A 22,695-nucleotide genomic window follows, 5' to 3' on the forward strand; every position below is an offset into this window, starting at 1 on the left:
GGGACTGAGGAGGGTCACTTAAAGTTCAGACCTGTCTGTCAGGGAATCTGTGACCACAGTCCCTGGCAGTTTCTGTCAGTTAAGCAGATTTTGGGTTTTGGGGCTCTCATGACCTCTGTCCACAGAACTACTGCTGGTAGGTAGAAACGTTGAGACTGGCTTTTCAAGGGTAACGTGCATCTGTACTGCTGCAGTTGGATTATGAGGTTTTTCTTGGCCGCCTTAGACAATATGGAGTAACAGTGGCCCTCACAGTTAGTGACCCGCTCCGTGCCAGATGTGGGGCACAGAGGACAGACCCAGCCCTGTCCTCGCCTGCCAGGGCAGAAGTGTGTGCTGGGTGCCCCTGGGACCCAGGGTGCAGTGGGGCTTGCTGGGGGTGGGCAGGGCCAGTCTGAACATCAGGAGCCCAAGTGGGAGCCCCCCAGCAGCCCGGGAGCCCCCGTGTCTTTAACTGGGAGCAACAGGGCTCAGGAAAGGGCGCCTCTGGCTCACCCACATTCGGTCTGCTTGGACCCCCGGCCCCCTTTCTCAACTGCCCGCCTGCAGGGACTTTCCAAGTGAGTCTGGCCTGCGGGAGGCATCAAGGTGGCAGTGCTCCCAGTGCTGTCCCCATGGCAACCCAGCAACTTGGGGGGTGGGAAGGTCCCAGCTCGCCAGAGGGCAGCGCCGGCAGGTGCCCCCAGTGCCTGGGCCAGTGGGGGCCCGAGTGGAGGAAGGAAGCGGGAGCCCAGGGCCCCTCTGACAGCTGGCTCTTCCTCTGCGCAGGGTTCATCCGGAGGCCCGAGAGCACCCCGCGCCCCCCCACCGCGGCGCCCCGCCGCCCCCCAGCGCGCGCGCCCACCCGGGCGCCCCGCCGCCCCACGGCCGCGCCGCGCGCGCCCACCCCGCGCCCCACCCCGCGCCCCACGCGGCGACCCGGGGGCCGAAGGGGCGGCGGCGGGCGGCGGCGGGGGCGGCCCGGCCCGCGGGACCCCGCGCCCCCCGAGGGCTCCGTGCGCCTGGCGCGCCCCCCGGGCCTGAGCCCCGGCCGCGGCCGCGTGGAGGTGTTCGCGGGCGGCCGCTGGGGCACCGTGTGCGACGACGCGTGGGACAGCCGGGCGGCCGGCGTGGTGTGTCGCCAGCTGGGCTTCGCACACGCCGTGCGGGCCGCCAAGCGCGCCGAGTTCGGGGAGGGCCGCGCGCTGCCCATCCTGCTGGACGACGTGCGCTGCGCGGGCGGGGAGCGCCGCCTGCTCGAGTGCGCGCACGCCGGGCTGGGCCGCCACAACTGCGGCCACCAGGAGGACGCGGGCGTCGTGTGCAGCCACCGCGCCCCCGAGGCCTAGGGCGCCCCGCGTGTGCTCGCCCCCGGGCGCGGCGGACGGACGGGGGCTGGGGCTGGGACGGGGGGCTGCCTGCGCCCCTGCAGCCGAGGGCGCGGCCGGAGACCCGGGGCTGGAGGGCGCTGGAGGGCGTCCCGGCAGAGGTGGCTGCAGCTCGGGCGGGGGCCGGCGCGCCGGCCGGGTCGGAACCCTCGGGGGGGGGGGGGTAGGGGGTCCCCGCAGCCCCGTTCTGCGGACCTCGGGCGCCCCCGCGAGGACGGGCGGGGATGGGGCGACGGGCGGGAGCGCGGCTCCCCAAGGGCCGAGAACGCGGTCCCCGGGCGGCGCGGGAGGGGGCGCCCCAGCCGCGGGAGGGACCTGGCGCCGCAGCGCTGGCCGCGTGCGCAGAGGCCGGGTTGCCAGGGACGACGCGTTCTGGGCGGGGCCGCCGCGGGGGCGGGGCCCGGGGGGCCGAGCGATTGGCGGAGGCCCCACGCGGGGGGCGGGGCTCCTCGGGGGGCGGGGCCCGGCGGGGGCGGGCCCGGAGCGCGGGAGCCGGAGGCGGGGACGTGGTTGGCGGGGCGGCCGGCGGAGGCGGGGCCGCGGGCCGGGGGCGGAGCCTGCGGGCGGGGGCGGCGCTGGGTCGCGGGGCCTGGGGCAGAGGCGGCGGCGGCGGCGGCGCCCGCAGCCCAGAGGGTTCGCGCACTCGGGCCCCCAGCCTGCGCCCACCCGGCCGGCCCGCCCCGAACCATGAGCCCCGGGCTGCTGCTGCTGCTCGGCGGCGCCGCGCTGGTCGCCTTCGGCCTCTGCTGCACCTTCGTGCACCGCGCTCGCAGCCGCTACGAGCACATCCCCGGGCCGCCGCGGCCCAGGTGAGCGGGGTGGCCGGTAGGGCCTGGAGGGGGGCGGGCGCGGGCCGGGGCCGGGGTCCGGGATGGGCGTCGCGGCTCCGCGGGCCCGCGGGGGGCGCTAACTATTCTTAGCACCCCATCGCTCACAGCCGCCGCAGCTGCCGGCGCCCCCCGCCGCCGGGCCGCCAGCGTGACGGCGGCGACCATGTTAGGTAGCGCGGCTGTCACCCCATCGTGCAGACGAGCAGACTGAGGCGCGCTCGGGCGGCGCCACCGGCCCAAGGTCACCGGGTCGGGAAGCCACTCGCAGCCCGGGGCGGGCGGCCCCAAGTGGGTGCTCTTAACCGGGGCCTCGCCCCGCAGGCCGCTCGGCTGCAGCTGTCACCGGCCCCTTCTTTGTGCTTCTGCGCCGAGGGGCCCGGGGCTTCGTGGACCTGCATCCCGTCTCTGGCCCTGCCCCCACCCACTCCTTTCGCCTCCCTCCCCCGACACCTTTCTGATCCCGAGATCCGGGGGTGTCGCTCCTCTGCTCTCCTGGCCCTCTGGGACCTGCCGAACCGGGTTGTCAACTCACCCCGTTTGGCGAGGTGGTCGCTGCTGCCGAGCTCCCAGCGCCGCTGGCTTGCTGCCCCTCTTGAAGGTGCGCAGCCCACCCACCCTCATTCTTCCTGCACCCTCACCCCACGTGGGTCCTTCCTCCAGAGTCCGCTTCCTTCCCCAGTATGGGGCTGTCACCCTTGAAGTCACCTTCCTGTCTGTCACCTGTTGACTGTCTGCTCACCTGTTGACTGCCCTCCCCTGTAGAATGTGAGCCCCCCCACCCCAAACCCACCCCCGGGCAGGGATTCTGTGTGGCACGTCCCAGCACCGTGCCAATGATGATGATGATGATGATGATGATGAATAAACGTGTGTTGAATGAATGAATGAAGTGATTGCATTAGACACACTTTGTAAAAGGCACAGGACCTGGACATTCTGGAAGGCACCAACCAGCTGCCTGGTCACCCTCGCTTGGTCGCCGAACATCCTGCCGGCTCTCTGGCCTCTCAGGTGTCCCTGCCACGCTGGGGTCTTCCTGACCCCCTCCCCCACCCCCAGCCTTGCAGAGCTGGCGTAACCGCTGACCCCTCAGGCAGCCCCCAGCCCCCGGCCCTGAGTGTGCTGTACCTCTCATAGCTGGAAATGGAAGTGGGGAAAAAGTACATGATGATGACATCTGTGACCTCTTGCCAAGCATCTATGTTGCCCAGAGGCCTGTGTGTCCTGTTTACAGCGTGTCCCCATATCTGGCACAGCGAGGCCCCGGAAACAGAATCGGGCTGGACCATGGGAACTCACCTGTGAGCGCTGCCAGGTACACAGCCACCACGTGACGCTGTCACACTGGCAGAGAGCGCCCGGCAGACAGCTTGGAGTCAGGGGGGCCCCGCCTGGCTTTATGAGGCCCCCAAGACAGGCTTCTGAGAGCCCAGCTGGTCCAGTGCTCAGGGCCTCTCTCCGCACCGGCTCGCACAGCGCAGCAAAGGAATCCGGCTGCGTGCGTGACGTCTCTCCTTCAGAAGCGGACAGCCCAATGCTCCTGAGTTTTGTGGGGGTCTTGGGCGACTTTCACTATCAGTTCTCTGCACAGCCAGCCACCGCGCCCCCATCAGCTCTCACGCACTCACCTCCCTCCCCCAAGGTCTGAGACAGCAGCCACTCAGCCTGCCACCTCCGTGCAGCTCTCCGGGGCCCTCCGCCGAGTGCCACATGTCCCCAGGTCTTGCCTCCACCTGTCCAGGCTGTCTCCACGCGTCACTGCACGCAGGTGTGCGGCAGTGCTGGGTAGGAATGGCGGTGGGCTTCCAGTTCTGAAGGTACACGCAGTCAACGCTGGAACCTTTGCCAGCACAGAACAGGAGCTTCGGGCGTGCAAGTCCGGATGCCCTAGCTACAGCTGCCCGTGCATTTGGTCTCCTGGTGCTGCCAGAACCCTCTGCTGTGGTTCCCCCCATCCCCCGCCCCTGCTCATTCTGCAGTAGTCACCAGGATGTCCTCTCCTTCAGGAAGCCCTCCTGGAGTGCCCCAGCTCAGTGCTCAGATTAGAAACAGCTCCCTCAGTATATCCGTATAACTGCTGGAAACCCAGAACCCATGTTCAGATAAGCACATACCCACGGAGCCTCTGTGCTCCCCTACGCCTGCCCCAGAGTGCCCTCCAGTGAGAAGCCTCTTCGGGTCTTGCGGTTTACAGCAAGTGTTTCTGGCTGTGGGGGTGGAGGGGGCAGGCGGTCCCTGGGGAGGGACAGAGGGGCCCACTGGCTCTGTGGGGTGGCATTTCCAGTGGGCCCGGGGTGCCCAGCTGGGCACTCACCACGCCCTCCCTTTGGCACTGGCCCCTCGCCAGTCTTCTCCTGGGGTCTCAGCCCCCTCTAGGGGCCCGCTCGCCCTCTGCCACCCCCCACCCCCACCCCCAGGTCTTTCTGTGGCCTCTGCTGTGGTTAGGGGCCAGGCTACCCACCGGCACCGCGGAAACTGCGCGGCCACGGGTCCCCTGCCACCGCTCCCTCTGCCCTGCGTGTCTGTCTGTCACCAGGAGCGCCCGTCTGCTCCGCCGCCCACTCGGCTTCCAGCGCCGACCCGCCTCTCCGGCAGCTGCTGTTCCGGGGCTGCTGCGCCTCTCGGGCGCGCCCTGCAGGAGCTGGGCGGAACAGCGGCTGCTCGCTTCTCTGGCCTGGCGGGGCTGGGGTGGGGGCGGCTGAAGCCCGGGGCGGGGCAGGGTCGCTCGCCAGGAGTGGGGTCTGCCGGCCTCCCCCCACCCGCTCCATCTGCACCCGGCTTGCTCCTGCCTCCCCAGCAAGGGAGAACCAGTGCCCAACTGCTCCCCCCTTCTCTCCGCAGGTGGACTCTGTGTGGGCCATCACTGCCACCCCCACCCCCGGTGACCCTGTCCGCCACCACCACCACCCCCCGCTGCCATCTTGCCTCTTGCCTCCTCCTTCCCATATTTTACATAAGACGCTATTAAAAGTCGCTTTCCTCCCGCCCTCTTATTTCCCTTCCAGCTGCCGCCCCCTGTCTGCACCCCACGCACCCCGAGAAGCTGCCTGCCCGTGGGCCCCCACTTCCTCCCCTCCTGTTCTCTCTTGAACCCCTCCGCCCCTGAGGGGGGCTGGCTCCCCCTTGCCACCTGCCTGCTTTCGCGGAGCTTCTGGTGACTTCCTTGTGGCTGAGCCCCCCAGTCCTTGCAGGGGAGGGGTCCCCATCTTGCCCTCCGCCTTCTCCTCCTGTCCTGACTTCTCGTGTCTCCCCTAGCGTCTTCTGTCCTGCTTGTCCCCTCTGCATCCCCAGTTCCATCCCCCTGGCCCCATCCCCGGGCCTCTTCTCCATCCACGCTCAGCCTCTTGTCTAACCAAGCACCAGGCTGTACTTTCTGTCTCTTAATGATGACGCTCAAATTGCCACCCAGCCTGGAGTCCCTGCGAGTCGCCACTCCTCAAATAACAGCACCTGCTGGGGTCCTTCTGTGTCCAGCTGGCAGACACAGCACCCAAGGCCAAGGTCCAGGTCCTGACTAATCTGTTTAGCACATGTCAAGCCCCGGAAGTCCATCCTGGGCTGAGAATGGGACTGGATACCAGGAGGGGACCGGTCAGCCAGCAAGTCACCCCCTCCTGGACTCTGGGAGCCCTCAGGTGGGCTGAGTCTTCCGGCCTTCCCTTCAGCAGGCCCCCTGTACCCTTCACCCCCGAGTGGTCACCCATCTGCCCAGACATTCCAGTGACCTTATGGGCTATCCAGGGCTACTCTGATGACCACTCCCCCCAAATAACAAGTCCCTGGGCTGTGCCTTCAAGACACATTCTTCTAGCCACTTCCAGGGGCCAAGTTCTTGTCACCCCTCAGTCACCCTCTCTGGGTGACTGTACCTACATCTGCCACCCCACCCCACCCCCCCAGCTGCCCTGGTTACTCTTAGCAAGAAAACACTGGACATCCACGTTCGGTCCCCTCTCTGTTCAAAGCCCAGCCACCGCCCTCCACAGCCCCAAGGGCAAAACCAAAGTGTAGACAGTGGTCCCCAAGGCCACCCAGGGTCTGTCTCTGGCCTCAGAGATGTCCACATGTCAGGGCTTGTAATTCCTGCTTCATGACTTGGAGAAGCCAACAACGTTTTTGTCCTCAGTCACCCTAGATGGATCCAGCCGTCAGGGGTCGCAGACGCAGGGTCCTGAGCACAGAGGGCACCCGCTGGGCCCCCATCAGGTGCTTTCCATCTGGTGGTTACACTGAAGGCTTAGCGTGTCCACCTCCCCATGACAAGGGCACTGAGAGGGGCATAGTGCCAGTTGTGGGCGGGTGCTGTCACCTCCCCAGGCTCGGTTGTCCTGCCAGTGGAGTCCTTACAGGTGACCTGCTGGCCCCCCAACCAGGGTCACCACCTGCCTGCCTCAGTCTCCCCATCTGCACAGCATTCCTGGGGATCTCGCCAGAAGGAGGACACTCCTGTGGGGACTCCGGTGACCTTCACCTCCCTCTTTCCCTTACAGCTTCCTTCTAGGGCACCTCCCCTGCTTTTGGAAGAAGGACGAGGTTTGTGGCTGCGTGCTCCAAGATTTGTTCTTGGATTGGTGGGTCCTGACTTGTCTTCTGTTGTGCTCTCCCCCCAGGCCCGTGGGCTGGCTCCCCCCCTCCACCTCGGTCCCCTACCCTGGCCCCACATCCCTGCAGCCCGGCAGCCCCTCCTGAGTGGACAGCTCAGAGGGGAGAGGTCTGTCTTGTCCATACAGACAACCCATGACCAGTTTGGCTAGTCATTGGAGCCTCAGTTTCCCTGTCTGTAAACTGGGTGGGGCCTGTGGCTGGGTAACAGTCCCAGCTTGGATGCTCTTTAATTTGAATAAGATTCGTTTATTATTAAAAGGGGGGGGGATCAAGAGCTCCACTCTGGCACATGTGATGCTGGGGATCGAACTTTGGCTTATGGTGGTGCTGGGGATTGAACCTAGAGTGTCAGAGCCTGTGGCATGGGTGCTACAACTTCCCAAAGCTGACCCCGTGGCTGGATGCCCAGCTCAGCTTTGCCAGGCTGAGGAGGAGAAAGCAGTCCCACTTCGTGCATGCAGAGCTGGGTCATCAGTCCCCCACCCCCAGGAGACCCCATCTCACTGGGGGGTGAGCCCCTGGGGTTCGAGGCTCCAAGCCTGACAGCCTCCTCCATCCAGGCCCTTTGGCTTCCAGGGCTAAGAAGTACGGGCCCGTGGTGCGTGTCAATGTCTTCCACAAAACCTCTGTCATCGTCACCAGCCCCGAGTCGGTCAAGGTAGGGGGCCGGGAGGTTGCCGGGCTGTCCTGCCATCTCAGCCAGGCTGAGGCCCCAGCTTGGGGGAACTTTGCAGAGTCACAGCTCCAGACTGGTTTCCCAGGAATTCCGGGGGGCAGGGCCCACTCTCTGGCCACCTGCTTTTCTGCTGGACCTGCCAGGCTCTGGGTGCTGGGGGGACATGACCCCGGGGTCAAGGGTGTGGCCCAGCTGCAGGCTGATGAAGTGGGATCACTAACCCCATGCCCAGAGTGATACTGAGAAGCGGGGGCTGATTGATTGACTGACTGACTGACTGACTGACTGACTGGTCAGGCAGTATCCTAAGACACCTCCGTCCTCCACAACCATTTGTTGGCTTCCTGCCCCACTGCCATCTTAGCTAGTTCTTATTTTAAAGATTGATTTGGGGAGGGGGATGGGAGCATTTCCTAGTGGGGGAAGTGCCATATAATGCATGCGGCTTGGGTTTGAACCCAGGCACTGAGGAAGCTTGGATGTGGTGCTGCCTCTCTCTTTTTAAAATTTTTTTTTTTTTTAAAAAGTGCTCATTTGCTATTGAAAATCTGTCTTCATAACGGGAATGTTATGCATGTACAAACTATTGTATTTACTGTTGAATGTAAAACATTAATTCCCCAATAAAGAAATAAATTTTTTTAAAAAAGGAAAAGATATATATATATAGAGAGAGAGAGAGAGAGAGAAAGACATACACAGAGAGAGACCAGAACACTGCTGATGGTAGTGCTAGGGATTGAACCTAGGACCTCAGAGCCTCAGGCATAACCAGTGTGCTATGGCCCCCGGCCCCTGACCCTCTCTCTAGCTGAAATCAGGAGATTTCACCACAAGGCCCAAAGCAAACCAACAAAGACAGGCTCTGTTCACTTTAAGATGGAGGGAGAGAGAGAGAGAGGCCGGAGCAGACTCAGCTTTGTCACACATGGTGCCCGGTGCCCGGGGCTGAGCCTGGGACCTCAGGCACGTGGGATCCACCCTACATTGAGCCGTTTCCGGTCCCTATGTGGAGATGAGGGCCAGGCAGGCTGCACGGGCTGGTTGACACTGGAGCACCGTCAGCTGGGCAGACAGGGGCCGGGCTCAGGGTGGGGGGCTTTCTAGGGCTTTGCCCGGAGCCCACATTTGCTGTGGGGTTGTCTGAGCCTCACTACTGGTGGGTGTCTGATGGGGGCCTAGAGGGGGGACAGAGGTTGGTCCCCGTGACCAGTGTCCGCCGGAGCAGTTCTGGGCCAGCGTGAGCTTTGCGGACAGTGCAGCATGTGGTCTCCCCTTACTTCCTCCCTGCGGGAGGGGGGCTCCCTGGACCCCCTGGATGGGGCCCCCACCTGGACAGGCTGCTGACCTGGATGTGGGCCAGACACAGCCAGAGGGACTGTAGACGGCGGCTCACACCCCTGGCTCTGTCACCCCCACCGCAGTGCAGTGTGGGACCATAGGCACGTCCCGCCTCCTGTGGGCATCTGCGGCCCCCAGGTGGGTCTGGTTGTCACCTCACCATGCCCAGGAGGCAGCTGGGCAACCCAGCCCTCGCCCTGTGTCCCAGTTTCCAGTCACAGTTTCTTCCTCTGTAAGTCAAATGAAACCAAAAATAGCAGCCACACCGGCGGGGGCCGGACACTGAGTGGACCTCGGGGAAGGGGAGCGCCGCTGGCTGGCCAAGCCCCTGCTGCCACCTGCTTTGGTCTGACAGGCTGACGCCTCCTACAGGAAGCCTGCCTTTGCTGCCTGGGCTGAAATGGCACTGACCACTCTGCTTCAGGGCCCGAGGAGTCCTCCATCAGGGGCTTCCCCTCCTCCACGCTGCACCCCCTTCCCAGGGCAGCTCGCGGTGTTGTCTGGTTGTGGGTCTTGGGCACAGGTATAAATTAGTTAAGGAACACCCCCCCCCCCACACACACACACACACACACACCCCTGCCCCACTCCCTCAACCCAGCTGGAGTACGATAGGGTGGACTTGGAGACGGGTACCCGCTGAGGTGACACTCAGAGTGTGTTCACATCAGGCTCTTGGCTCAGGGGGGGCTGGGGGGTGCTGAGTTCTTGGCAAACCGCCCCCCTCCAGCTCACCCTCTCTTTCTGGGGCATTTAGCGGTTCCTGATGTCCACCAAGTACAACAAGGACTCCAAGATGTACCACGCTATCCAGACGGTGTTTGGCGAGAGGTCAGGCCTGCAGGAAGGTGGGAGTGGAGCAGAGGCCATGCTAGGACTTTGGCCGCCCGGCTCCTGTCACACTTTGTCCCTTTCACCTTCGTGGTGGGGATGGGGGTGGGTCACTGTGTGTGTGTGTGGGGGGGGGGGGGCTATGTTCCTTTTCCCCAGATTTCTTTTTGCTCAGGAGCCACGGTCCACAGCTCCCAGAATGCTTTAGGAATTTTAGAGAATGGGGGCCAGGTGGTGGCGCACCTGGTTGAGCGCACACACTACAGTGCACAAGGATCCGGGTTCGAGCCCCTGGTCCCCACCTGCAGGGGGAAAGCTTCACAAGTGGTGAAGCAGGGCTAGAGGAGTCTGTCTGTCTCTCTCCCCCCACCTTGATTTCTCTCTGTTTCTCCCCAAATAAAAAAAAGAGTGAGACAGAGACAGAGAGAAGGAGGTGAAACAGAGCCCTCCCCACTCCACTGCTCACGGAGCAGCCCTGGTCCTGTGTGCGGCCGGAGGTCCAACCTGTGTCCTCAAGTTACCGGCCAAGCTGCCTGCTAGCCCCAGATCTTGTCTATTTATATATTTTTTAAAGTTTTAAAAAAATATTTATTTCCTTTTGTTGTCCTTGTTTTATTGTTGTAGTTATTGTTGTTGTTATTGATGTCATCGTTATTGGACAGGACAGAGAGAAATGGAGAGAGGAGGGGAAGACAGAGAGGGGGAGAGAAAGACAGACACCTGCAGACCTGCTTCACCGCCTGTGAAGCGACTCCCCTGCAGGTGGGGAGCCGGAGGCTCAAACTGGGATCCTTAAGTTGACCCTTGTGCTTTGTGCCACCTGCGCTTAACCCGCTGGGCTACCGTCCGACTCCCCTGTTTTAATCTTGGTGAGGCTCCTATGATGAAGTGGGTACAGCTGAACCAAGCTGGGGCACCCAGCCAGGGGCCTATGACTGCACCACTGCCCAGGGCTGGTTCCGGAAGGTCTCCCAGAAGGCAGGAGGCCTGGCCTGTTCCTCACCGCCATGCCTGTCCCTCTCCCCGCAGGCTGTTCGGCCAAGGCCTGGTGTCCGAGTGTGACTATGAACGTTGGCACAAGCAGAGACGCGTCATGGATCTGGCCTTCAGTCGCAGGTGAGTGAGACGGGGGTGGGGCCACCCGGGAGAAGTCAGCGGGGCGCTGAGCTGTGGTGCCCCTGGTGGAACACATTGCTACGTTCGAGAATCCGGGTTCAAGTCCCTGGTCCTCTCTCTCTGTTTCTCTCTATCCTATCCAAAAAATAAAGGAGGGGTCAGGCGGTGGCAAACCTGGTTGAATGCACACGTTATAAAGCGCGAGGGCCCAGGTTTGAGCCCCCAGGCCCCACCTGCTTTGCAAGTGGTGAAGCAAGGCTGCAGGTGTCTCTCTGTCTCTCTCCCTCTCTATCTCCCCCTTCCCTCTCAATTTCTGGCTGTTTCTATCCCATCAATAAAGATAATAAAACAAATTTTAAAGATTAAAAAAAAAAGAAAGAAAAATGAAGGGGGAAAAGTGTATGTGTGTTGGGAGGGGGTGGCCACAAGGAGTGGGAGACTTGTAGCAGTGACACGTGGTTCTGGGTTTGAACCTAGGTGTCACACATGCAGGACACTGACATGCCAGCTGAGCCCAGCCACCCCCCTCCCCGCCCATAAATATTTCCTTTAATCCCAAAGGCACTGGCAGTGGGCTCTCAGCACCACAGAGCTCTCTCTGGGCATGGTTGTGAGTTTGGGGGTTCCCTCCCAGACCTCAGAGTTGAGACGGTGGCTTCCTGGGCTCTGAGGATCCCTGTGCCTGGGGGCTGGGGTGCTGTGTCTCTGGGTGCGGGGAGCAGGTGGGGAGCAGAGGGGCGGCCGCAGGAGGCCCCACGTGGAGTCCTGAGCCCTCCTGCTCGTGGTCCCCTGGAGTCCACGCTCCCTTGAGCCCCCGAGGGCAGAGCCAGGGGCTGCCTGGGAGTGGCCCTGAGCCACACCCCGTCCCCAGCTCCTTGGTCAGCCTCATGGAAACCTTCAACGAGAAGGCGGAGCAGTTAGTAGAGATCCTGGAAGCCAAGGCAGATGGACAGACGCCAGTGTCCATGCAGGACATGATGACGTGGACCGCAATGGACATCTTGGCCAAGGTGACGGGGCAGTGGGGGCTCAGACCTGCAGTTCCGAGTGGTACCCCTGGAGTACGGCCCAGTCCCCCCCACACACACACAGCAGGCGCCCAGGTGACCCCCAAACCAAGGCTAGGCAGGCCGGACTGCTGGCATGTGGAGACCCCCTCGGAGGGACGTTGGAGCTACTGTCACTGCCCTGGGGACTGGGGTTAGGGACGCGGCCTTGAAGGGCCATTGCGGCCTCCCAGGCAGGCAGCCCGTTTATGAGCTACATGATCTTCACTTAGTGCTCCTGGACCCTCCCCTGTCCTGCGGGAGGATGGAGGATCTTGGGGCGTTGGAAGGGATCCCTGTGAGCTCATAGCTGGGCTCTGCCCTGGACCCCCACCCCCCCAGGTCTCACCTGCCCTCCCTGCCCCCCAGGCAGCCTTTGGGATGGAGACCGGCATGTTGCTGGGCGGCCAGAAGCCGCTGTCCCGGAAGGTGAAGCTAATCTTGGAAGGCATAACGGCCTCCCGCAACACACTGGCCAAGGTAGCACCCAGCACCCAGCACCCAACACCCCACACTTGGCCCATCTGTCCTCAGCCAGCTCCACAGGAGCTGGACTTTGAGTCCTGGCATATCTGGAGTGGCTTCTGAGCCAGCGCGGATTTGCAGGCTGGGAGGGTGGGCGGTGGGGGCGGGGGGCTTGGGAGCACTGTGGTTGGAGTCAGTTTGGGCTTTGTCTTCTGTTATATAGAGCAAGACCCCACTGAGGCAGTCTGGGTGGCCATCATGGCACCTCTTTATCACAACAAGGCTGTCACTGTTCCAGCTATCACCTCCTTACCCCAGGCATGAGAGAGGAAGGGGTGGGGGGAGCTGATTTCTAGGCAGATGTTCATTCCTGGTCATCAGCCCCCAGCCACCCTGCCTTTGCAGTCACAGACGCCTCCCGTCTGCCTCCACCTGCAGGGGCCCCTCCTGCATCCCAGCGGGTGTCGGTGGCGCCTGCCCTGTCATTTTCAGAGCCTCTGTGCAGTCTAGACTCCCTTGAAAGTTCTGGAAACTTCTTGCATAATCCCAAGGGCCCAGCTGGAGGTTTCCAGAGTGGTTGGGGGAGCCAGGGGCTGCAGGGCCCGCCCGTGGGGCTCAGGGGCTGCCTCGAGCCACGCCCTGCCGGTCAGTTCATGCCAGGAAAGTGGCAACAGCTTCGGGAGATCCGGGAGAGCATCCGCTTCCTGCGTCAGGTGGGCAAGGAGTGGGTGCAGCAGCGCCGGGAGGCCCTGAAGAGGGGCGAGGTGGTGCCCCCCGACATCCTCACACAGATTCTCAAAGGTACCGGGTTGCTTGGGGAGGCGGGGGGGGGGGCACATCGGGAGGGGACCAAACAGCTGACAGGGTGTTTCTGACGGCCTCCAGGAGAGAGCCAGTGGTGGGGGGGTGCTGGGGGGCCAGGGCCAGCCAGCTCACACGGGCACCCCTGTCTTCCAGCTGAGGAGGGGGCCCCAGACGACGAGGTTCTGCTGGACAACTTTGTCACCTTCTTCATCGCGGGTGGGTACCTCCTGCATGTGGGGGGGGCTCCTTGGAGCCCCCATGCAGAGACCTTTGCTTTCTATATCTTTTAAATTTTTTTAATATTTATTTATTTAGTCCCTTTTGTTCCCTTGTTGTTTTATTGTTGTTGTTGTTGATGATGATGATGTCATTGTTGTTGGATAGGAGAGAGAGAAACGGAGAGAGGAGGGGAAGACAGAGAGAGGGAGAGAAAGGCAGACACCCGCAGACCTGCTTCACTGCTTGTGAAGCGACTCCCCTGCAGGTGGGGAGCCCGGGGCTCGAACCGGGATCCTTACACCGGTCCTTGCACTTCAAGCCACGTGCACTTAACCCACTGCGCTATTGTCCAACTCCCTACTTTGTATTTTTTTTTAAATTATTTATTTATTATTGGATAGAGACAAAGGGAAACTGAGAGGGGAGGGGGAAACAGAGAGGGAGAGAGAAAGAGAGACACCTGCAGCCCTGCTTCACCTCTCGTGAAGCTTTCCCCCTGCAGGTGGGGTCAGGGGCTTGAACCCGGGTCCTGGCACACTGCAATGTGTGCGCTCAACTGAGTGCACCACTGACCAGCCCCACCAGCTGATCTGTCTCAAGCACACTTCTTCCCGCCTGTTGGTCAACGAGGAATTATTCTGTGGACCGGAGCCCCGCTCAGCTCTGGCACATGGCAGTGCTGGGGATCGAACCTCTGGCAGGGATGTCCTGTGTCAGGCATGAGAGAGGCCCTTCCTGGGCTCTGGCGTAAGGTTATAGGGGCCGAGTGTGACTCCGGCCGCGGTCCAGGCTCTCAGGCTGAGGTAAGGCTGGCAGCTCCCTGAGCTCTCAGGGCCGGCTGCTGGATTCTGGCCTGGTACCCTCTAGATTTGAGCCTAAAAAGAAGTCCGTGGGCTGTGCTCTGTGCACCCCAGCTTGGGCAAGTGGACGCTCGTCTCCAGCCACACACTTATGTCCAGAAAACTCCTCATTCATCAGCTACATCAGCCATCCCACGGGAGCTGCTTCATCAGTGATTGCTCAGGCCGCAGCAGATCCCCACACTAGAGTCTCTCCCCAGCACCAGGCTTCCCCTCTGTCCGTGTGTGTGTGTGTGTGTGTGTGTGTGTGTGTGTGTGGACAGAGGGACAGCAGACAGACAGAAAAGCTGGAGAAGATGAAGGCGGGAATGGGAAGGCGGAAATGGTGGCTCCCGGCTCCAGGAGCAGATGAGGGAGGGTCCCCACTCCTGGGGTCTGGGGCCAGCTCAGGGCACAGGAGGTGCAGAGTGGAAGCTAGCCCAGCTGGGGGACACTGGCACAGGGCCTGCATGCAGCTGTGTGGCCTGGGCCTCAGTTTACCCATCTGCACCCTCGTGTTCTCCCAGTGTCCCAAAGCCCCTGGTCCAGACTCTGAGGGTTGGAGGGGTGGTGGTGGAGGGCAGACCACCCACCCCTCCTTCATCGTCCCAACTGAGTCCCAGTTCAGATGGAGCCAGGCTGGGCCCCCAGCGCCCTCCCCCCTCCCCACAGGCCACGAGACGTCTGCCAACCACCTGGCCTTCACGGTGATGGAGTTGTCACGCCAGCCCGAGATCTTGGCCAGGTATGGGGGTGGGGTGAGGTGGGGCGGGGGGCGGGGACCACTGGGCTTGGTGACGGGGCTTCAGGTCGGGGTCCTCGGGGAGACTTGGATCAGTCCCAGTCATGGTACCACAAGCCTGAGGTGGGGCTGGCGGTGGGGGTGGGGTGGGCTGTGCCCAGCCAGGAGCAGAGACTGAGCACCGCAGAGGGAGCCCTTGTCCCCCGCTGGTCAGAGACCAGGTGCCCCACTCGGTTTCCCGGAACCCCAACACTCCACTCTCCTCAACGTCTCAGCCCAGACTGAGCAGCCCCCCCACCTGAAAATTCAGGGTCCCGGGGGGTGAGGAGCCATCTCTCCAAGGCCCTGTCACGGGAGATGACCCTCACCAGACCTGCTTCAGGGCACTGTCGCTTGCTGCCTTTTGATTCTCAGCCTTGATTTTTTTTTTTTTTTTTAATTGTTACTAGCGATTTCACAGTGGTTCACAGAACTGGAAGCTCCTGGACCTATACCATCACTCGTTCCTGCTGTAATGTGACCCCAGACCGCCCCCCCACCCCCCACATACACACCAGCCCTGACAGTTCTCACAGAGTCTGGGGCCAGTTTGCTCTCTGCTTTTTCTCTTTAGTCAGCTTCTTTGAGCAGAGCCCTCTGTTGGTTATTTGCTCCTGGCTTATCTCATTCCGCAAAATCACTCCCCGCTCCCTGTTTGGTCCCAAATGCTGCGGTATCATCTTTTTGACTGCAGAGTAGTATTCCACATAACATCTAACTCATCACTTCTATTTATTTACTTACTTGCTGCCTCCAGGGTTCTTGCTGGGGCTCAGTGCCAGCACTGTGAACCCACTGCTCCTGGCAGCCATTTTTTTCCATTTTATTGGACAGGACAGAGAAACACTGAGAGAGGAGGGGGGAAGATAGAGAGGATGAGAGGAAGAGAGAGAGAGAGAGAGAGAGAGAGACCTGCTTCACTGCTTGTGAAGTGACCCTTCCCCCTCCCCCCCGCAGGAGGGGAGCCAGGGGTTCGAACCAGGTTCCTTGCGCACAGGTCCTGGCTCTTGGTCCAATGTGCCAGGCCTGCATCCCACCAGCTGCCCCTGCACTTGTGGGCACACTGCAGGCGTTAGCCCTGTCACTCGGGCCCTGACCACTGGGCCTTCTGGTGTGGATGGCCTGGCCAGCTCGTTGGTGGTGGGTGGTGTGGACAAGCAGGGGTCTCCACGCTGCTGCTGACAGACAGTTCTCTCAGGGCTGACCACCCTGTCATGTCCGCCCCGCAGGCTGCAGGCCGAGGTAGACGAGGTCATCGGCTCCAAGCGACACCTAGACTTCGAGGACCTGGGGAGGCTGCAGTACCTGTCCCAGGTGTGTGGCCTGTCGCCCCCCCCCGCATCCCGGGGCCCCCAGAGCCCCCAGCTTCCCTGCCTAGGAGACCGGGGACTGGGCTGCAGCATTGGAAGGGCTTGCCAGAGAATTCCCGGGTGCAGCCAGGTGGAGAGTGGCCTTTAGAACCTCTCCATGGCCCGGGTTCCGGAAGCTTCCAGAAGCTTCTAACAACATCTGACAGTGGGAGGCCTGGCATGCTTGGTCTAGCCGGAGGAGTGGGGGGGGAGGCTGCTCTCCGGGATGTGGGTGCCCAGGCACAGCGCCCCTGTTCCTGCTGGCGCTCGAGGTGGGGCTTCGTTTCCGTGAGGGGCCCAAGGCCGGGGCGTCCTTCCTCAGCACCCTGACTTCTCTCCTGTCCGTGTCTCCCGGAGGTCCTCAAAGAGTCCCTGAGGCTGTACCCGCCGGCCTGGGGCACCTTCCGTCTGCTGGAGGAAGAGACCCTCATTGATGGCGTCCGGGTGCCCAGCAACACCCCGCTCCTGGTGCGTGGGGGGGCCCTTTGGGGTGTCCTCCGGGGGCCCGGCATTCTCAGCTGAATCTCAGGAACCCCCTGCCTGGGGACCCCTCCCTGCTCACCATTCTGGGTCAGCTTCGAGGGGGATTCTGGAAGGGGGGGCACTCTGAGGGGTTAGGGCCTCTGTCCTCCTCGTCCCAACCCAGGTGGGACACCCACAGAGGCCCCGCCCGCAGCTCCCCTGCTCCTCCCCCGCCCCACCCCTGACATCAGTCCCTCAACCTCTTTTATTTTCTTTTTATTTTTTAAGTGTTTTTTCTTTTTTTATTTGCTTTTCCCCCCTTTTGTTGCCCTTGTTTTTATTGTTGCTATATTTATTACTGTTATTATTGATGTCGTCGGTGTTAGACAGGACAGAGAGAAATGGAGAGAGGAGGGGAAGACAGAGAGGGGGAGAGAAAGACAGACACCTGCAGACCTGCTTCACCACCTGTGAAGTGACTCCCCTGCAGGTGGGGAGCCGGGGGCTCGAACCGGGATCCTTAACACAGGTCCTTGTGCTTTGCGCCACGTGTGCTTAACCTGCTGCACTACCGCTTGACTCCCCTGCCTCTTTTAAGTTTAAAAAGTTGCATTTATTTATTATGAGAGAGGAAGAACGCAGAGCCCTCCTGGGCCTCAGGCACACACATCCGGTGCTCTTGCGGGCTGGGCTGTCGGCCAGGCCAGCCCCGGGGTTCAAATCCCAGGTTGACTGACAGCAGTGTCCATCTTGAAGTCCTCTGGACCTGAGCTGCCTCCTCTGCAAGGTGTGGGGGGGTCTGCTAGCCCTCTGGGGGGTATGAGAGCCTCTGGGGTGTGGGGGTACATTAGCCCTTGGGGAGATGTTAGCCCTCTGGGGTGGGGAGGCTAAGAGCCGTTGTCCTCAGCACACTACCCTGGCCCCCTTTCCTGCTAGAACTGTCCAGTGGCAGTGGACCCCACCCCAGTGGGGGTTGGGGGGATGCAGAGGGTGGGGTTGACCTTGAGTCAGCGGCCAGCCTCCCTCTCCCCGCAGTTCAGCACCTACGTGATGGGACGCATGGACACCTACTTTGAGGACCCACTGACCTTCAACCCCGACCGATTCAGCCCCAAAGCTCCCAAGTAAGCCCCCCTTTGGGGTGTCCACCTGGGGAGGCCAGCCACCCCCCACCCCCCCCCGCCCCGAGTCCGTGCAGTCTCCCAGAGGGCGCAAAGCAAGAGAGGACAGCCCAGCTCAGAGAGGTCAGTCAGGGAGCAGCAGAGCTGGGTGCGAGTTCAGCAGAGAGGGGTTCCAAGCCAATGCTTCCTGCTGAGGGGGCCGTGACATGGGCTAGTGGCCGTCCCCCCCACCCCCATGGTCTCACCCGGGCACCAAGGCAGTGCAGGCAGCGTGTGGGTGCAGGCCACGTGTCCAGCCAAGCACGTTGAGTAGCAGGGTCCCTGGCATGGCTTGAGCCCTGGGAGCCGGGACCTTGCCCTGCAGAGCAGGAGGCTGGCGGCTCCTCTAGAACATGACCAGGGCAGGGCGCCCAGACCTCAGCCACTGTCCCCCCCCCCCCAGGCCACGCTTCACCTATTTCCCTTTCTCGCTTGGCCACCGCTCCTGCATCGGGCAGCAGTTCGCACAGGTAGGGTTGCGGTGGGGAGGGGGGCTGCTGGGGGCTCTGGGCCCCTGAGGCTGGGGGGTTTGGGGTCTCTGGGTCCCTGGGGGTGGGGGTTTGGGGTCTCTGGGGCTGGAAGGCTCTGAGGGGCTCTAGGTCCTTGTGGCTGGGGGGCTCTGGGCCCCCTTCTGGGGGTACCTGCCGTGACACGGTCCTCCTGCAGATGGAGGTGAAGGTGGTAATGGCCAAGCTGCTTCAGAGGCTCGAGTTCCGGCTGGTGCCCGGGCAGCGCTTTGGGCTGCAGGAACAGGCCACCCTGAAACCGCTGGACCCCGTGCTCTGCACCCTAAGGCCCCGGGTCTGGCAGCCCGCACCCCCACCCCCACCCTGCTGAGGGCCCCCCACCACACTCTGTTGGGCGACATGGTCCCCGTCCTTCTGAGGGCCCCCACCCCATCCTGCTGGGGGCCCTCTGACTCTGCTGAGCTCCCTTTACCCCCTGAGGGCCCCCACCCCTACTGAGCTCCCCTTCTGCTGAGACAACCCCCTGCCCTGTTGAGGTCACCCCTGTCCTGCTAGGGGTCCCCCTCTGCCAAGGCCCCCAGGCCCCACCCTACTGAGCCCCCCCACTGCTGACCGTGGCCCCTGACCCCTCCCCATCTGCTCCCTACCTCTGCACAGGCCGGCACCCCTCTTCACTCTGGGCACCCTCTCCTCCAGGCCACCCCCACCCCCACAGGGTGAGCCCCTCCTCCAGGCTCCCTTTCACACACACTGGCCACACTGGCCCCTGAGGGTCCTTCGGCGTGACCGGCTGCCCCCCTCCCTGGAGGTGGGTGCGGGCCCACCCATGTGACCCCCCCCATGCTCAATAAACGTGTGTCCAGTGTCTGCATGGACGGGCAGTGTGGCCCAGTCATCTCCAGGGCCTCCCCGTGAGCTGCTCAGTACTGGCTTGCCCTGCACCACTGGTCCCGTGCTGCCCCCTGCTGGCCACCGGCGGCGGTGGGTGAAGACGCTGCCCCTCCTACAGCAGGTGCTGGGTGGGCCGTGTCCACCCACGTGCCGCCATCTCCCTCGGCTTGGGGGGCTTGTCAGTGTGGAGAGCCACACCTCATCCCACGCTGCGTCCCCCCAGCAGGTCTCCTTCCGCCAGGAAAGGAACAGACTCCATGCAGACCTACTCACACACCAGATGGGCAACAGGCCGGGGGGAGGCAGCCGGCTGTGCAAGCTGGGGTCAGCTGGACGTGCCAGGGTCACCTGTGGGCCCCCAGGCTGGAACGCTGGGCTCTACCTCGGGGGCTGAGGGTCCCTGCGGGGGGACCTCCAGCCCCCTGAACCCTCATCAATCCACACCCATGCCTCTCCATTTCCCTGCTTGGTGCGGGAACCAGGCGTGGGGGACCTGGACCCCACCTGATGTGCTGGCAGTGGGGCAGAGCCTGAACTCACGGACGACTCATCCGAGCCAGCTGGGTTTACTCTGGCTGCATAGACAGACGAGTTCTTCCTCCACCAGCCGCCGCTCATAGGGCCTCAGTTTCCCCACTCACAAGTGAGGATCAGTCCTGGGCCCGCAGGCCAGGCGTGGTGGGGCCCCTGCCACTGTGCCCCCTACCCACTGTGCCCCCTAGCCTCGGAGGCCAGGCAATGCAGTTCTCAGAATGGCCACTTGGTGGCGCCCAGGCGCAGTATTGACCTGACAAAGTTGAGGGGCTGGAGCCCACGGCAGGGAGGTCGGGGCAGGGATGCCAGCTACCCGCCCCCCCCAAAGTAGATGAGGGTCAGAGGATGCTGGGCTGGCCCGCTTCTGCGCTGATCATGTGCACAAGGCCAACCCCTGGTGGGGGTAAGGGATGGAAGGGGCCAAACCCACTCCTATCCCCGGCTCACCCTGGGGATCACTGAGGCCTAGCAGGATCAGGCAGGGCTGTGCGTGGGGGGCACCCCGGCCTGCGGGGTGCAGTCTGTCAGATTCCACCGCCACGCATACGCACACGCCCCGGCTAACTCAGGCAGCTAACTCATCCATCTCTCATTCTTCCTATTTCACGCTTGTTAGTTTCAGACAGACAAAGGGTGTGGAGACAGACAGAGACGGTCACCCCCCCCCCCAGCCCCACTACACCCTGTAGCACACGGCGCTCCCCGTTCTCGCTCACAGCCAAGTGTGCACTCTACCAAGTGAGTTATCCCTGGTGCCCAGAGGTCTGGAAGCTGGTGACTAGGGACACTCAGGGAATGGCCCAGGGGGCTGGGCAGTGGTGTGCCCGGCTGAGCACACGTTACCATGTGCAGAGATCCGGCTCCCCACCTGCAGGTGGGAAGCTTCACGAGTGGTGAAGCAGGGCTGCAGGTGTCTCTCTGTCTCTCTCCTTCTCTATCCTCTTTCCCCTCTCAAAAAAAGGAAGGAAGGAAGGAAGGAAGGAAGGAAAAAATTACTGTCAGAATGGTGGTGGGTTTATAGTGCCGGCACCAAACGCCAGCGGTAACCCTGGTGGCAATTAAGAAATAAGGGGGGGGGAGTCTGGTCCTGAGCTGTCCTGTCTCTCCCCCCCCCCCCCAGAACCTGTTTTGGGAACTTCCTACTCATCGGAAAACCCTACCTTCCCACAAGGCACACTCACTTTGTCCCAGTGCTCCTGTGCTCACGTGAGCACACCCATCCCGCCTGCCCGTGCAGACATCCTCAGGCCCAGGTCAGCCTGGGGTCCCCAGCAGGGGACACACTGTCCCCAAGTCGAGAAAACAGGAAGGGTTGGGGCAGGAAGGGGGAGGGGAGTGGCTGCGACACTGGGGGGCGGAGCTAATCCCTGCCACCACCCCACAGGGTCACTCCTGGGTGTCAGGAGTGAAACATGGCTGTTCAGGCTGGTCCCATCCCCGGAGGACTGAGGACCAGCCCCCTGAGAGGCCAGGATCCTCAGGTCTAAGCACCCCCCCCTCCCGTGCAGTGGCCAAGGGGACACCTCTCCCTGGAAGCCAGGAAGGTGGGGGGCGGAGAGGGTCTTTGGGCTCCCTCTGCAGCCCTCAGCTCTGTCTAGCCCTCGTGGGGGGGGGGGAGGCCTGCACAGCACTGTCACCCTCCTCCCCATGCTCTTCTCTGGGGTCCCTCTCAACCCTACATCCCCACCTCTTCCTTTCACACCTGCTGGCTTCTCTGCCTGAAATCCACATTTTTCTCCCGGAAACACCTTATTTTTTTTTTTTTTCCTCTTTTGTTGCCTTTGTTGTTTGTCGTCATTATTATTGTTCTTGTTATTGATGCCGTTGTTGTTGGATAGGACAGAGAGAAATGGAGAGAGGACGGGAAGACAGAGAGGGGGAGAGAAAGACAGACACATGCAGACCTGCTTTACCGCCTGACGCTTGTGCTTCGAGCCATGTACACTTAACTCACTGCAATGTCTCCCGCCCTTCCCCAGAAACACCTTCTAACCCCTCAGTGATATAGCTCAAAGGCAACTCCTCCAGGAGGCCCTCCCAGATCTCTCTGATTGAGGCTGATCACGGCCCCTCCCTCTTCTCTTTAAGCTGCTTCCCTTCCTCTGGGCTCTATGGGCAGAACTGGGGGCCATGCAGAATGGAGGGGGGCTGGGGAGGCCTGGGCCTTTGCCTCTGGGGAGGATCTGGGTGACAAGAGCTTGCCCAAGTTGATGCAAATAATGAAAACAATAAAAACAGCAACTTTAGTGCCTGGGGTCCTGGGTTCAGTCCCCGGTATCATCATCAGCCTGAGCTGAGCAGTGTGCTTCTCTCTCTGTATTATCTCTTTCATTAAAAATAAATAAGCGGAAACATTCAGAACAGACACAGCCTAATTGTTCTGCAAACAACTTTGCTGCCTGAGGCTGCCAAGGTCCTGGGTTCGATCCCCATCGGCCAGAGCTGAGCAGGGCTCGCTCTGATTAAAAAAAAAAAAAAAAAAAAAGAGCTTGCCAAGCTGCGCAGCCTCCGCACCCAGGAAGTGCCCAGCCATGCCCCCGTCCCAGCACCCAGGAAGCGCCCACCTGTGTGAGCAGGGCTGCTCCTGTCACTCACAGCTGGAGCGATCGCCAGCTGGCCCCTGGAGCCGGTCACAGTCCAAGCAGCGGGCAGCCTGGGGCGGTCACTTTGCCCCATCTGTGACTGGAGGGGACAGCGGCAGCTGCGCCTGTGGGGGGGGTGACAGATGTGACAGCTCTGTGGGTGTCACCCAGGTGGCATTCTCCTCACCTCTAATGCTGTGCAGGGTGCCATGCTGGGGAAAAGCCACAGACACGGTGAGGGGGTTGGGGGCACCCTGGCTTGGGGCTGAGTACTCACTGCCCAGACCACACCCACCCGAGAGTGGGGGGATGCACAGATATATCCTCCAA

At 62.1% G+C, this 22,695-nt stretch overlaps 2 protein-coding genes across 2 annotated transcripts in view; both read left to right on the plus strand.

Annotated features, from left to right (window-relative positions):
- The window catches only part of HHIPL1 (HHIP like 1), a 21,217-nt gene extending 19,759 nt beyond the window's left edge, over positions 1–1,458 (plus strand). Inside the window, exon 9 of the mRNA XM_060181034.1 lies at positions 769–1,458. Coding sequence (XP_060037017.1) covers positions 769–1,328 — 560 coding nt within the window. The 3' untranslated portion in view covers positions 1,329–1,458. The remainder of the gene's footprint in view (positions 1–768) is intronic.
- On the plus strand, positions 1,340–19,233 carry LOC103109288 (cholesterol 24-hydroxylase). Its single transcript, XM_007518330.3, has 16 exons — positions 1,340–2,176; positions 6,688–6,768; positions 7,379–7,460; positions 9,577–9,650; positions 10,680–10,766; positions 11,638–11,776; positions 12,182–12,292; positions 12,928–13,078; positions 13,235–13,297; positions 14,812–14,884; positions 16,150–16,234; positions 16,627–16,737; positions 17,767–17,855; positions 18,295–18,361; positions 18,558–18,728; positions 18,800–19,233. Exons 1-15 carry the CDS (start codon positions 2,055–2,057, stop codon positions 18,726–18,728), a joined length of 1,506 nt encoding a protein of 501 aa, XP_007518392.1. The 5' UTR covers positions 1,340–2,054; the 3' UTR covers positions 18,800–19,233.
- Positions 19,234–22,695: the final 3,462 nt, after the last annotated feature.

The sequence above is a fragment of the Erinaceus europaeus genome, chromosome 22, assembly GCF_950295315.1.
Source record: "Erinaceus europaeus chromosome 22, mEriEur2.1, whole genome shotgun sequence".
NCBI classification, from domain to species: domain Eukaryota; kingdom Metazoa; phylum Chordata; class Mammalia; order Eulipotyphla; family Erinaceidae; genus Erinaceus; species Erinaceus europaeus.

Coding starts and splice junctions, on each gene's coding strand:
- LOC103109288 (XM_007518330.3), top strand. CDS start 2,055: ATGAGCCCCGGGCTGCTGCTGCTGCTCGGCGGCGCCGCGCTGGTCGCC. Junction 14,885..16,149: donor CAGCCCGAGATCTTGGCCAG/GTATGGGGGTGG, acceptor TCCGCCCCGCAG/GCTGCAGGCCGAGGTAGACG. Junction 16,738..17,766: donor CCAGCAACACCCCGCTCCTG/GTGCGTGGGGGG, acceptor CTCTCCCCGCAG/TTCAGCACCTACGTGATGGG.